The 13908-nt window shown below is 31.7% G+C and overlaps 1 protein-coding gene across 2 annotated transcripts; it reads left to right on the top strand.

Annotated features, from left to right (window-relative positions):
• Positions 1–913: 913 nt before the first annotated feature.
• Positions 914–9524, top strand: LOC105627962 (vacuolar protein sorting-associated protein 20 homolog 1). 2 transcript variants are annotated; one of them, XM_020676827.3, is made up of 8 exons: positions 914–1107; positions 1736–1836; positions 1979–2086; positions 4332–4484; positions 4774–4926; positions 6933–7016; positions 8984–9128; positions 9220–9524. In XM_020676827.3, exons 3-8 carry the CDS (start codon positions 1985–1987, stop codon positions 9243–9245), a joined length of 663 nt encoding a protein of 220 aa, XP_020532486.1. In that variant the 5' UTR covers positions 914–1107; positions 1736–1836; positions 1979–1984; the 3' UTR covers positions 9246–9524. The 2 variants fall into 2 exon arrangements, with proteins under 2 accessions (XP_020532486.1, XP_012064631.1); XM_012209241.4 differs by having other exon boundaries at positions 1975–2086.
• Positions 9525–13908: the final 4384 nt, after the last annotated feature.

The following is a 13908-nucleotide window of genomic DNA, read 5'->3' as shown; positions in this document are numbered from 1 at the left end:
TGTAGAGTACTGGTTAGAGAGTACTGAGCGAATCTTCGAGCAGATGCAGTGTATTCCTGCTGATCGCGTGTTATGTGCAGTATCTTTGCTTAAGGAGAAAGCATACCATCTAATGACTTATGTTCGTTATGTATAGTTGGGTGGCCATGGTTTCAGTTCCACAAAATACGGAACCGAAAACTGACAGTTCCGATTATAGTTTGAAATTGGCCGGTTACAGTTCCAATTCCTTAATAGTTCCAAAACCGACGGTTTCAAACAATTTTTTGATCGATTTTTTGGGTGATTTACATAATTTTAAATCAAAAAATTTGGGAGCATTTAAAAAGAAAACTTATGAAATAATTTAAAAAGAAAACTTTAAGAGAAATAAATAAAAAGGGCTTGAATTTAATTAGAGTTCATAGAAATTATTTAACAATAATTAGGACAATAGTTATAACTTGGAGAGCTTCGAGAGACTAGAGAGGAAAGAGAAATAATTTGGTACTAAGAGAATGAAAATAATAGGATATTTGTAGTAAATCTAAAAAATTTAACTTTCATAAATTTTCCTAAAACTAGCCGTTTATAGTTGTTAGGATGATTATTTTAAAAATTTGATAAAAATTTTTAAAAAAAGAAAAAAAATTTAAGTTGGAACCTGTTGAAACTGTCAGTTTTAACCGATTGTCAAATATTCGATTTCATTCAGTTCTTTGAACAGCTGGTTTACAATTCTAAAAAAATTTAGAATCAGAACTGAACCTGGACTGTGGTTCCAAAAATCAGATTTCGTCATCCCTGGTCTAAGTTAAAGTTTTACTAGATTAATTATTTTTAATAAAATAACATTTATTTCGATAAAAAAAAAACCAAACTATTGGAGGACGGTGTCGTTTCATATACGCTCTTCCTCCCACTTTTCCCCATCTGTCCTCTCTTCCTCGTTTCATCTTTCTCGAAACTCTTTCCTGTTCTCTGTCTCACTAAAAATCTGAGCACTGTAGTGATCTACAAGGCTAAACGACTACTTTTCTGATATTCCTTACTTCACCAAACAGGGATAGAGAAAATAGATCGAGAACTCAAGATTGAGATTTTTCAAGTTTTCAATCTGACCACACGGTAAGAAATTTGAAATCTATGGATTCCCATGATTTTGTTTTCAGATTTTGTAATCTTTGGCATCCAATTAATGAGCAAGTTGAAGAACTGATTTGATTGTGGGAATAATATTTTTGTGGGTTGAGACATCTGAATTTTCATACCATCTTCATGGGTGGATGAGGAGTATCATGCAGCGATGATCAATATTGCGGCACGTCAATAAATTGTATAGGTTTCTGGGTTTATCAAAATCTTTGTTTTTTTGTACTTCTGAATTTTTTTTTCACCTTAATATAGAAGTTATGCTGATATTATTTTGTTGATGTTCTGGTGCCATGTAAGATTGAAGCCGAATTATGTTCTGTCTCCGCCATGGATAGAGGTTGGGTGGTGGGTAAACCATGGGGTAGAGAAAACTTTTATTTTTTTAATTTTTGAATATTATTTTATCATTTGGAGATTAAGAGAACTTCTTTCATTCTTGTTTTAATATTGATGTTTAAGTTTCTATCTAATTCAACATCAGATTGTAAATTTGATTTAATTTAAATCAAGAAAATTTAATGTCTATTTTTCTCTTCAAAATTGTTTCATTCAATTTAATTGTTGGTTGATACATATGGATTCTAATCAGATAAAATTGCAGGAGTTGAAAAAAAAAAAAAAAGCTCTAGGAGATTATATTGCTAGGACATTATCTGACCATTGGTGTATGATTTTAGGGGCTTCAAGAATCACTGTTAAAAAGTAAGTCCATTATAAAGCTCTGATTTTTTGAATTTTTTGCACTTTCAGTTTTTAATTGCTCTATTTTTAACTTTTTAGCAGCTATAATTATGTCTTTTCATTATCTAAACTCGTAAATCTTGTTTATTTTACTATTAGATAGGAGGAGATGGGGAATTTACTTGTGAAGAAGCCTAAGATAACAGAGGTGGATCGAGCAATTCTCTCTCTCAAGACCCAACGGCGTAAGCTTGCGCAATACCAACAAAAGGTTTTAGTTTTACTCTCTATATTTGATTTTTGAGGTGTTCTTAGCATTATTAGATTTCCTACTTGCTTTTTTTTTTTTTTCTTTTTTCATTTTCTGGTTTATTAGTTTATTTTTTTGCTTAATTTAGAAATTGGAGTTATTGAAAATGATGAGGAGTGAAAATGCGACTGTGGGTAGCTGTTAAAGATTATAAAATAGAACCTTTTTTTTTCTCTGAAAAACCATTCTCACTGCTCTGTTTGTGTTGCCTGCAATTTCGTCAGTTCTGCCATGAGTCTGGAGGGGTTAAAGATGAGTGCAAGAGAGAACTATTGGAGTTTTTGAGAATAGGAAGTCTGTTATGAAGCGTTAACAGTTCAATAAGGGCATGGCTTAAGTCAGTGAGTGTAAGTAGCTGGAGAGAGGTGGAATTGGAGACTTTGTTTTATGGTTATGATGATCTATCTAGTAAGGGAAAATGTATGTGCAAGTGGATAAGAATTTACTTATAATTCCAGTGAACTATGATAATTCTATTGTTATGAAATTGAGTTTAGGGGCTGAAATTTAGTGTAGGCCAATAGTTGGTTATCAGGAAAATTGATTCTAGAGTTGTCTCGATGTTCATTAGGAGAATTAATGAGTTATAAGGTAGTTGGCAATTCTTTTGCAAGTGTACTAATGGAATCCTCTGAATTGCCTGAACGATTAAAATGAAAAATTTAGAAGGGAGGATATTGTCAAGATGCGGAAAATTAGAGCTTTGTTTGGAATAAGTGAATTTAAAATGTAAAATTCATTTATAAATGATTTCAAGTAAAATTCATTTGCAAATGAATTTTTTATGTTCAGTATGTTGCAACTTAAAACCTGGAATTCAATTGAATTCTAAATAAACATGTTTGGAATAAACTCAGAATTGAAAATTTATTGGCCTTTATTTCCCTAAATTACCTTTGACATAAAAAACTTAATAAATGTCATTTCTTTTTTCCACGACATAATAATCTTGTTTTTGTGTTTTTGATTAAAATAAAAATAATTGCAAGCTCTTATATGTCTAAATAAAATTATAATTGATATAGCCATGAGCCCCTAAACTGAGGGACCTTCTAGAGGTCAACTCCCTATCAGGCCTGAACTGAAATGACCTGACCCAGCTGATTAAACAAATCACAGAGATTTTTTGGTCACATTTTGTTCAAGATCCCCAACATACAATGATGTTGACATGAACTAGGTTACTCCATTGCTTGCCATCCTTTTTGGAGTAGAAACTGGAGCTTGTAGCTGCGTGTGAACTTGAGCCATCTCAGGTTTTCACATAAGAGAACAAACAAAACCCAGAAAATAAAACACCAAAAAACCATTATCTAATATTGTTGGAATCAGAAACCAAAGGTGAAGAAACTGCGTAGGGAGAAACCACATTGAAGATAGAAAAATAAAAGAGAGAAAAAGAGAGAAGAACAAGATAATATGTGCATTTTTGTCCACGAAACATGTTTTTGTTAGTTTTGTGGAATTCATTTGTAAATTTCACTTTTTTTAAGAATTTGGTTTAGTTATGTTCATTTCCATAGAATTGAATTTAATATTTTTTAATGTTCCAAACATAAAAACTTGGAATTTGAAATGAATCACAAAATTGTGGAATTCATTTGTTCCAAACGGGGTAAGACCTCAAGAACATATGCCCAATTGATTCATTCTGGAAATTTGCAAAGTCAAGTAACCTTGATAGAGCCGATAAGGTTTAAGTACTCACTCTGTCAATTGACTCCGTGAGAAGCATGATTACTGGAAAATTCTGTTATATCTTTGAGCAACTAATTCTCTTGAATCGAAGCACTAAAATTATTCATCTAGAGTACTTGTGATCCCCATTCCCTATCCTAAAATTCAACTTCTAAAGAGGGAAATTTCGAATACCATTAATAAATCCATTAATAATTTTTCCTACTTTTTAAAAACAAAACAATTGTAAACTAATTAATTTGTAAATAAAAAAGATATAAAAATATTATAAAATTTTAGATCCAATAACTATCGGAGAACAAAGTCTAAATCTTCTTCTCCTTATCTGTGTCATCTAATTAATATAGAGGATATGCATATGCATTTATGCACTTTGTAGCACTAATATATGCTTCTAATTTTGAAATAAGCAATTTCCAGAGTATTTTGGATGATCATGATATTGTCCAGTTCTTGAGATATTATCTGCTGGCATTGTGGTAATGCTTCTATCTTCTTTATTTTTCAGCTTGAAGAAGTTATTGAAGCTGAAAAGAATGCTGCTAGAGATTTGATTCGGCAAAAGAGAAAGGATAGAGCCTTGCTAGCATTGAAGAAGAAGAAAACACAGGAAGAATTATTGAAGCAAGTGGATACCTGGCTTATTAATGTTGAGCAACAAGTGAGAAATGATAGGAAGAGTGCAGTTTATATTCTTTTTTCAGCATTCAATATTTGTTTTTCGTTTTTCCTTCTGTTTTTTCCATGTGCTTTTTGTTATCAACAATTTGACTGCAATATCACCTTCCCTACTTTGAATAACTCTAAAATTGTATCAGGTAGTTTTGGTTGTTGCTCTTAACAACATTTGGCAAGTAGCTTTTTTTTTTTTTTTTTTTTTTTTTTTTGTATCAGGAATAGTTCTACAATTTTCTAGATGTTCTACTAACTCTACAATAATTCTGGCTCAGTTGGCAGATATTGAACTGGCCAGCAAGCAGAAAGCTGTTTTCGAGAGTCTAAAAGCAGGTAATGATGCAGTCAAGGCAATACAAAGTGAGATCAACCTGGATGATGTCCAGAAGCTAATGGATGATAGTGCTGAAGCTAAAGCTTATCAAGATGTGAGTTTAATGTTGAATATTACTTCTTTATTTTCAGTTATTCTTGACATCAGATATTTTAGTTTCTTTCGGATCCTTTATCTTTTAGGCTTTTAAATAGAATTTATTCCTTCAATCATATTAATTTTATGGAATGTTAAATGCATGTACCTGAATACATGAACATTTTTATGCCAAATATGTGTTTATTTTTGAACTATTCCAAATGGCAAGTGAGCTTCTCTTGTTTTACTTCCTACAGTTGTTTGAACAATTAGTATAAGTTGGAGACCTAAGCATACCCACATAATATATTGCTTTAAGCATAAATCTTGTTTTCATGTGTCTCTTGCATTACAATTCAATTAACTTCTATTAGTAGAAGTCAATTTAAATGACTTTATAATAAAATTCATTTGTTGGCATAAATATTAAAGTGATAGAATTCGTTTCAGTTCCATTGTCTGGACTACTTGAAAAGTAAGATGATTTTTTTTTCTTACGTTTCTAGTTTACCCTCATTTATTAAGATAAATTTATATAAAATAGAGATCCATTAAATCAATTGATTGCTTACGACACAAGTCACTTCTGGCATGATGTCCATATCTTCCAAATGTTGTCTTTTTTACTTGAAAGGATTGAATCTAGCAATCATGTGCTTTCTAAGTGTGAAAACTTGTCAAATAGAATTCAAAATTTAATTGAATTAATGCACTTCAAAGGTTTACAAGGATACACACCACTAGGCTTTGATTTCGAGCTCCCTATGTGCTAGTAGCTTTAAGTTATTTCCTTTTTACTAGTGGTTGCAAAGAGACTACATTTGGTTTTTAAAGACCTCTTACTGGAGATGGGACGCCTAGGTGGGAGTGTTTAGCAGGATTTCATGGATTATAAGAATTGATGTTTAGGAGTTGGGTACTCATTAACAACAGCTTCATCATTGTTAGTAATGGTTGGGTGTTGTAATTGCAGTATGGGTTTGTGAAACTTGCACATTCATGGTGGATGTGAAATTTGTAGTCAAATGATGGTGGATGCAGTGCTTGTTAAGGGGATTAGTTTAAGGGTTTAACTTGCTTTTCTATAGTTGATGGGTGCTGGCTGCTGGTTATAGATTGGAGATTTGAATACCTGTAGGTATTATGATTCTTGGTGTGTGAGCCACGTCATCCTTCTCATCAATTAGGGTTTTTGAGTCCTTGCCATGCTATTGCTTAACTCTGGGTATACATGAATTACATTTTTTAATTGATTGCTTTTGGAATCTCTATCTCTCTCTCTCTCTCTCTCTCTCTCTCTCTCTTGCACGCGTTTGCTCTCTCCCTCTCTCTCTCCATCTGTGTTTATTTGTTTTATGATAATCCCGTAGCTACAAGATTGATATATGAATATTCCCTCTCATATCTATCTTTATTTTTTCATTTTGTCCTTGTTAGCATTCATAACATGTTTTCATCAGACAATTTTTGTAAGCTTGAATGATCTAAGAACATTAAGTTATAATTTCAGTTGTTTATTCTCATGCTTATTTTGACTTTTTGTCAACGTGATTTGGGAGAATTAGTGAAGGAGCATTAATACAGGTTTCCTGTTTTGAGCAACTACTTTTTACAATTAACTAATGAAACCTATTTTACCTGAAAAAAGATAAGAGCTTTTCTTATCCGCGGTTCTCGGACTTCTGATTTTCCTTCACAATTTGTTTCCGCCATCTATTTATGATCTATGAGTTGGTTGAGTTGGTTGGATACTTAGATCTTTGTGGAAGCAGAACTGCTTCACTAAAGCATTTGAAGACGTGTGCCTTGGAACATCTGCCTAGATGCAATTCCTTTTGGAAATCTCTATATAGTTCTAGTGAGCAGATTTTTCCCTTTTCCTCTTTTTCTAGTGGTCTCTGGCTCAAGTGAATAATTTGAGTTTTTATCTTCAACTGTTCTATAATTTTCTTCTCTCCGAGTTATTTTTTCAGTTTAATATAATTTTGGAATAGAAGCTCCTGACGTGTGATGGTTTTGAAGGAAATTAATGCCATCTTGGGGGAGAAGTTATCAGCAGAAGATGAAGAAGAGATCCTAGCTGAATTCGAGAACTTGGAAACTCAGGTACAACTATCTTTTACATCATCAACTGCTTTTTGGACCTTATTTATCTTTTTATTTTTTCTATAAGATCAATTAAACTGCCACCTGCATTATATTTTTATAAAGCACTTGTATTTCTTTATTTTGGTTATCTTAGGGATTTTTGTTTATTTTAATTTTAACTTTTATAAATATTGGCATTGACGTAACAATTATTTTTTCGGTTCCTGGCTGTTGGTGGCCGAAGAATGGTTAGAAGGGTGTGATGGATGACAACAGGTTGAACTGATTAACTAATCAAGTGTTTTGTTAAAAATGAGCATTCAAAATTTTGGTTGACTGATTTTACCATTCAGTTTGATTTGATAATTTGTTGAACCAACATCAAACCGCTGTATACCACCCGAAAATAAAAAGGAAAAAAGAAAATGGTTGGTAAGAAAAGTGCCTTTGATTCTCGTACTCAAACCATGAGCATCTCTTATCTTTCCATGATCATAATTGATCCCTACCTTCATATTCATCAGCTCATTATGCTAAAGCATCTCCAGGGTGTCGGCATTGCGTATTCCTTATACTGTTTTTTCTTTTAACATTTGATTACTATAAATATTAAGGAGAGGGGTATCAGAAGAAAAATAATTAGATGGAATTGGTTTTAATATAGTAAGTTTTTTGTTTTATTTGCATTAGGCATTCACTGTTTTTTTTTTTCTTTTTGGTATCCAGTCTTGCCATTTGGTTTAGATTTAGGCTCCGTGAAAATTACTTATTTATGGAAAATATTTTAAGCCATTTTCTATTGTTTGATTGCCATTGAAAATTAAATGAAAATATCAAAGATTTTATTTATACAACAACAACAACAACAAAGCCTTAATCCCAAGCTAATTGGGGTCGGCTACATGTATCTTTTGTCATTATATCAGATCAAGTCCATAATAGCAAGAATAAATAAACAAGCATAGGCAATTGGTGCAAAAGAGCCTTAATCCTCGATTAATTTGGATCTGCTGTATGAATCTAGAAACAATAATAATTTATATGACTATGAAATGTTTATAATTGTAAAAAGTTCATATTTTAAAAAATTTATTGTTAGATATGAGAAAAAAAATACATAAAAACGATAAATTGTGATAGTTTTTAGTGACCAATGATGGTAGTCAGTGGTTGCTGGTGATTAGAGTTGGTTAGTGGTGGTCGACAAATTTGACCAGTGTCATTAGAATCTCACAGTTTGCAATTTGAATCATACTATGATTTGAGTCGATTCTCATTCCCAACGAGGCTAATCTTATGGTGAATCATAATTGAGTATAAATCATATGATTCACAATTCAAACTATATGATTCAAGTTGATCCATGTGGTCATTGATTCTCATACCCAACAATGCAAGTGGAAATCAATGTAAAGGAATAAGAGCTTAGATATGGTTATATTAGAAGATAAAGATAATCAAGGGCTTCAATTTGGAAATGATGATGGATGAATATTGGATTGGGATAGGAAATCTAATGGCTTAATAGTTTTAGTTATTGTTTTAAAATTTTAACTTAATAGTTTGATATTTTTTACTTGAAATATCACAAGTCATTAGGTTATCTTTTATTTTGTATTTATTGCATGATTGGGAATTGAAATTTATATAATACATGATTTTGCAATTGAATTTTTAGTACCTTTTTATAAAATTAATAGGAAATATGTCCATAAATGTGTGTTTATTGTTTTTAGTTGATTTTGAAAAGTTATACTGAATCTTGCAATTCGATTCAATTCTCAATTCTGAAAATAAGAATTCCAATTCTTGATTTGAGTCGTGATTGGACAACTATGATGTTGACTACTGGTGATTGTTGGATTTATAGGTGTGCATCTATAAGTTTTTCTCAGTCTTGTTGTATGGAATCTTTGCTTGTTTAAACGTTTCAGGGATGTGCTTCTTTTCCCTATCTTATCTGCATTGGAAACTCTTATTTTCAGATCACCATTGAAGACATGCCTACAGTGCCTACTATGCCATCTAAGGAACATGAGGAAAAGCTGGATCTTCCTGATGTACCAACAAAACCACCAGTTGCTCTTGATGCAGTTAAAGAGGATGCTGAAGTTTCCACAAAGAGAAAAGGTCTGTCTCTCTCTCTCTCTCTCTCTCTCTCTCTCTCATGTTAATTTTAAAATTTGTAAGGAACTCTAGCCCGACAATTTTCAAATTACAGTTATGGAGGAACCATTGCCTGCATAATAGGGGAGGACTGTTAAACCACATTTCAGTCATACAAAGCTGCTAGCCATCCTTGATTCACTATCTCCATCCAGGTGGTGTTATCTGCACATATTTTTGCAAATTCTTTGCTTCAATTTAGTGAAGTCTTGCAATTGCATGCATTTCAATTTCAATGTCTAATCACAATTATACTTATTAGATCTGTTTATATCAGTGAAATTACCATATGCTGCCTTGGTGTTTAAAAAAAAAAAAAAAATCAGGTTCCTAATGCAATGAAATTCATTTTCTTTTAAATGTTTGCTGACTATTGAAATCTACTGTGTTGTCTCCATTATTACTTCTACTAGGCGTATTAGGGCTCCAACTTGTTCTTTAATTTTGGCTATGTTTCTTATAACGTGAGAGCAATATCTTACTGCAATGAAAATCATAAGTTTAGTGTACATCAAATTAATTTTTAGTGACTTAAATAAAAATAAGTCATCAGTTTGGTATTTCTGATGTCAATTCACCCATATTCTTTTTTTTTTTTTTTTTTTTTTGGGTGGGGGTACACTCCTTTGGCGCATGCTCTCTGCCATTCCTGAGGCCAGTGGATGGTATTGGGCCTTAAGTGAGCTCCATAATTGTAATCGGGTGAGAGGGCTTGGTTATCCATAGGGGGGCCTTATGGACGCTATGGGGCTGCCATAATGGGCTGTCCATAATGTGTGATTCTCCTCTGCAGGAAGGTTTCCTCTAGGGCAATATGTGTTACATGACGTCAACATGGCCCAAGGTTAATAAAACTTAGATATTCCTTTGTGTCTTGCCCCTTTGGTTGGATGAGATCCTTGGTATTTGGTACTTGGCTGGCCTAGATTGAGGGAAATATTAGTTGGTAAATGGGAGCAAGGGATGTTAGACCTAGCCCTGTGACGCCTTGGCTCTCGCTAACTACTATACAGTGATGTAGTAGCTTCATTGCTGATGTCAGATATTTGTGCCAAACCATCATTGTTGATGACTGCCACCATTCAATAACAATCATAATCGTCTTTCAATTTATTGGTAATATCACTTTGCAAAGATGTCTTCTTTCCATGTAACTAACACTCCTCATATTCACTTGCACCGACATAATCTTTTTTCTATTATCATGTTGAAAATTATCATAATAATCTCTGAAATAGCCTCTGATTTTCATTGTGATCACAAAACTTCAATTTGTCTAAATTTGGCTGCTAAAATCTAACTTTATTGCAATTTGGTAAGTTTAGTTGATTTCAATGAGATCCACTGGAAAGGCTGATTTTTATAGAAGAAGAGATAAGTTAAGGTTTCTACAATTTGATTATGATTTTGAATCTTTGATCAGTAATTAAATGTTGTTTTGCTACAATATGTCTGGAAGGGTATTTACTTACATGATCATTTTTAATTTCCATTTTCAAGGGTTTTCTTTTTTTCCAGAATCCAAGTTGTTTTAAAAGGCTGTTATTTGCTATACTTTAGATCTCACGCTAGCTCGAAGGTCCATACTCTAAATTTGCTACATGCATTTGTCATTAGTTTTGCATGTCTGCGATGATATGGATTTGTGCAAACAAATGGTCAGAACTGAGCAACATTATTAAGAAATGAGCAATATTATTTCCATTGAGGGTTGTTTAGGAAGTGAGGATAAATGAAATTCAATTATGAAATTATATCAAACATCGATTATGTGGAATTCAATTTAATTCTACATTTTAAGTTGTATCGGACCAAACACAAGAATTTATTTCTAAATGAATTCTAAGTGGGATTCATTCTAAATGGGTTCCACAACTCTAATTCATTTAAACGAAACGGTAAGTTAATCATTATACAAATTTATTGTGAAGGTGTACCATAAAGTAATTCTAAATTACTTGAATGATAAAAAACATAGTGTTTGTAGTTTTAGAATGAGCATACATATGGTTAGTGTCATATTAGGACAACACTGTTGTTTTTTTTGCTTGATTAAAATAAAAGAGTTGACGTTATAAAATATTTATGGTGAGGAAGTTAATAATGGATATTATATGATAGGCATTATATGACAGCCTAAAAGTAAAGGCAACAGTAAATGAAACAAAATCAAATAGATCCGTTGTCTTTTTATGTAATTATGATACACTATGTCTCATGACATCTTGATTGTTTATCTTTGATGGAATGACGTTAGTCTCCATTTTATATGTAAATTGCACCGGTAACCAAGTTGTATTGTGGTCATAAAACATTTGTTTATTTATTACAATTGCCGCTTTAGTTAGTAATTAATATAATTTTGATCGCTAATTTTAAATTTTTGTTGCAATCAACTATAATTGACCTCATTTAAGTGGTTAATAAAGGAATGGAGCATACCACTATATGCATAATGATGTCTTGGAGGTCATTAGCGAGGTTATGCTCTTAGAATGGCTACAATTTTGGGGAGTTCAGATTCATAAGTTCCGATTTCTCTCTCCTTAATTTTCGCTCCTTGGTGAATTTAGGTGGTAAATATTTGGTCGGAAAAGAATGCTCATAATCAGGAGTCTAGTCATACCAATATCGCTTGATTCAATGTATATATCAGTTGGAATCACAAGTTCACGGTTTAGTTAGATGTAATCGGAACAAAATGTAAAGTTGAGTGACCAAATTATAACGAATCGATGTTTTGTCACCATAACAGAATTTGGTCCTAAGTTTAGTGGGCGCAATTTAGCTGGCATTTTATACATGCATGTGAAAGGGGAAAATGAAGAAAGAGAAGATTTTGGAGGAAATTAAGGTGATTTTGTTGGATACATGTAATTTACACTTCCACAACCTTACATCTAATTTTACCATGTAACGAAAGCAAGAGTAGTGTTGCAACATTAGCCATTCTAGCTTAATACAATTTCTAATTTCAGTAGAAATGTCTCTTGTGCTCTGATTAAGCAGGTTAGTATAGTTGAGGCATGTAAATGACTAATACAAATTAAGTAGTATTACTATCTGAAGCTGACCGTATTAACAGTTAGAATGCTTGAGACAACCTCATGAGTTTGTGTTTTAGCTCCTTCTGGCATCAACATTAATGTGAAACCATGTCTATTTTTCTGGTAAGAGCCTATTTGCTGTTTGTCTTAGTAGTTGTTAAACTGCATCCATGTACGGTTAAGCAACCGAATAATTTAACTATTCGATTTGATGGTATTGAATGTTAATTTAACAATTGAATTGACATTAGTTTTTATTTTGTATGATAGGGTGAATTACTATTTAGTATTTCTATTATAATGAAGTACACTTTTTTTTTTCTTCTTTTTTGTTATTATATTTTTCAACTTGCCTTTTCTGTTAGTGAACTAAACAAAGTAAACACAGCATAAATATAATTGTGTATTGTTCTGCTAAACATAATTACTCTTGATTTGAGATGCTAGTGTTAAGTGGTCTATGGAGAAGATTTTTGGGCTTTGCTGATAAATGGTTTTTTGTTTTCTGAGAATTTGAGGGTGTTGCTGATTTTGTCAAATTTTCTTTTCATAGTTATTTTGCATTTGTGTTTTGATGTAATGATGATAAAAAAATAAATTTATTTTCCTTTGTTTGGAAAGAAAAAAATTCCACATTCAGCGACGAAGTGATACCCATCTTTATCGAAATGAAGAATCGAACCTACCAGTTCATCAACATATCTATCTTCACATCTTTAAAATATTAGAGTAAATAAATTATTATTATGAAAAATTGATAATTATGTTTTCATTTAAATAATGAAATATTAAAAAAGGATTAAAGTTTGTTAATTAATTTGGAGTATTTGGATAATTTGATAAAAAAAATGAGTGAAAATTTTTGCTTTCTTTTGTTATTTTTTCTCCGAATTTGAAAGATTTAAAATAAGAGAAATATTACTCCCTTTAATATTTTTTTTTTCAAATAAAGAAAAATATATTTCTCTGGACTTAGTCATACTACCGACTGCAGCCTTAATGGCAGTAAGACCTCTCTCTTTCGAATCACACAAAAGAGACATGATTTTTTTTTTAATCGTTTAATTTAATTTCTCAATAATTGTAGACTCAAGACACTTGGTTTTACCGCCTACAATAATAATATTAAATTAAAACTTTTATTTTAAATGTTACAATATTATAAAGTAATTTTAATTTGAGAAAGTCTTGAAATTTAAATTTTGGGATATTTCAATTATACCCCTTTATGGCATACTAATGTAGAGGATAAGATTCTTCTACATTTGGCTTATACATCAAGTCAATTGAAATTGATTTATTAAAATATTATTACTGTTTGTATAAGCCAAATCGAAATTGATTTATTAAAATATCATTACTGTTTTATTTTTTTTTATTTTTGGTCTTATTTGATTAAAAAAATTATTTTTGATTAGTTGAGTATAAGGAGTAGGTTCATAAACAAGTGTAGATAAGCCCTTCATGTATTTAAATGTATAGTGTAATTCGCATTGTAAGAAACTTCATTTAACATGGACTTATGAAATTTTGTATAAACTAGCAAAAAAGAAAAAGGCAATTCAGTTTCTACCAATATTATTTTTCTCAGACGAAGGCCTAGGTGGGCCAAGTCATAACTAAAATGTGGCGTTTGGGATGGTGCCATTGAGTGCAAAAAGTTGCACACTAACCAATAGTTTTGAATTTTTTTTTTT

The sequence above is a fragment of the Jatropha curcas genome, chromosome 8, assembly GCF_041381405.1.
Source record: "Jatropha curcas cultivar XTBG-Jc1 chromosome 8, XTBG_Jcur_1.0, whole genome shotgun sequence".
Taxonomy (NCBI): domain Eukaryota; kingdom Viridiplantae; phylum Streptophyta; class Magnoliopsida; order Malpighiales; family Euphorbiaceae; genus Jatropha; species Jatropha curcas.
Note: the sequence above shows the minus strand (reverse complement) of the source record. Positions and strands in the feature narration are given on the sequence as shown.

What these genes read in the sequence shown, in the direction of transcription:
- LOC105627962 (XM_020676827.3), top strand. Translation starts at nt 1,985, where the DNA reads ATGGGGAATTTACTTGTGAAGAAGCCTAAGATAACAGAGGTGGATCGA. An exon ending in TTATTAATGTTGAGCAACAA is followed by an intron (nt 4,485 to 4,773) that starts GTGAGAAATGAT and finishes ATTCTGGCTCAG; the next exon opens with TTGGCAGATATTGAACTGGC. An exon ending in AGTTTCCACAAAGAGAAAAG is followed by an intron (nt 9,129 to 9,219) that starts GTCTGTCTCTCT and finishes TTCAAATTACAG; the next exon opens with TTATGGAGGAACCATTGCCT.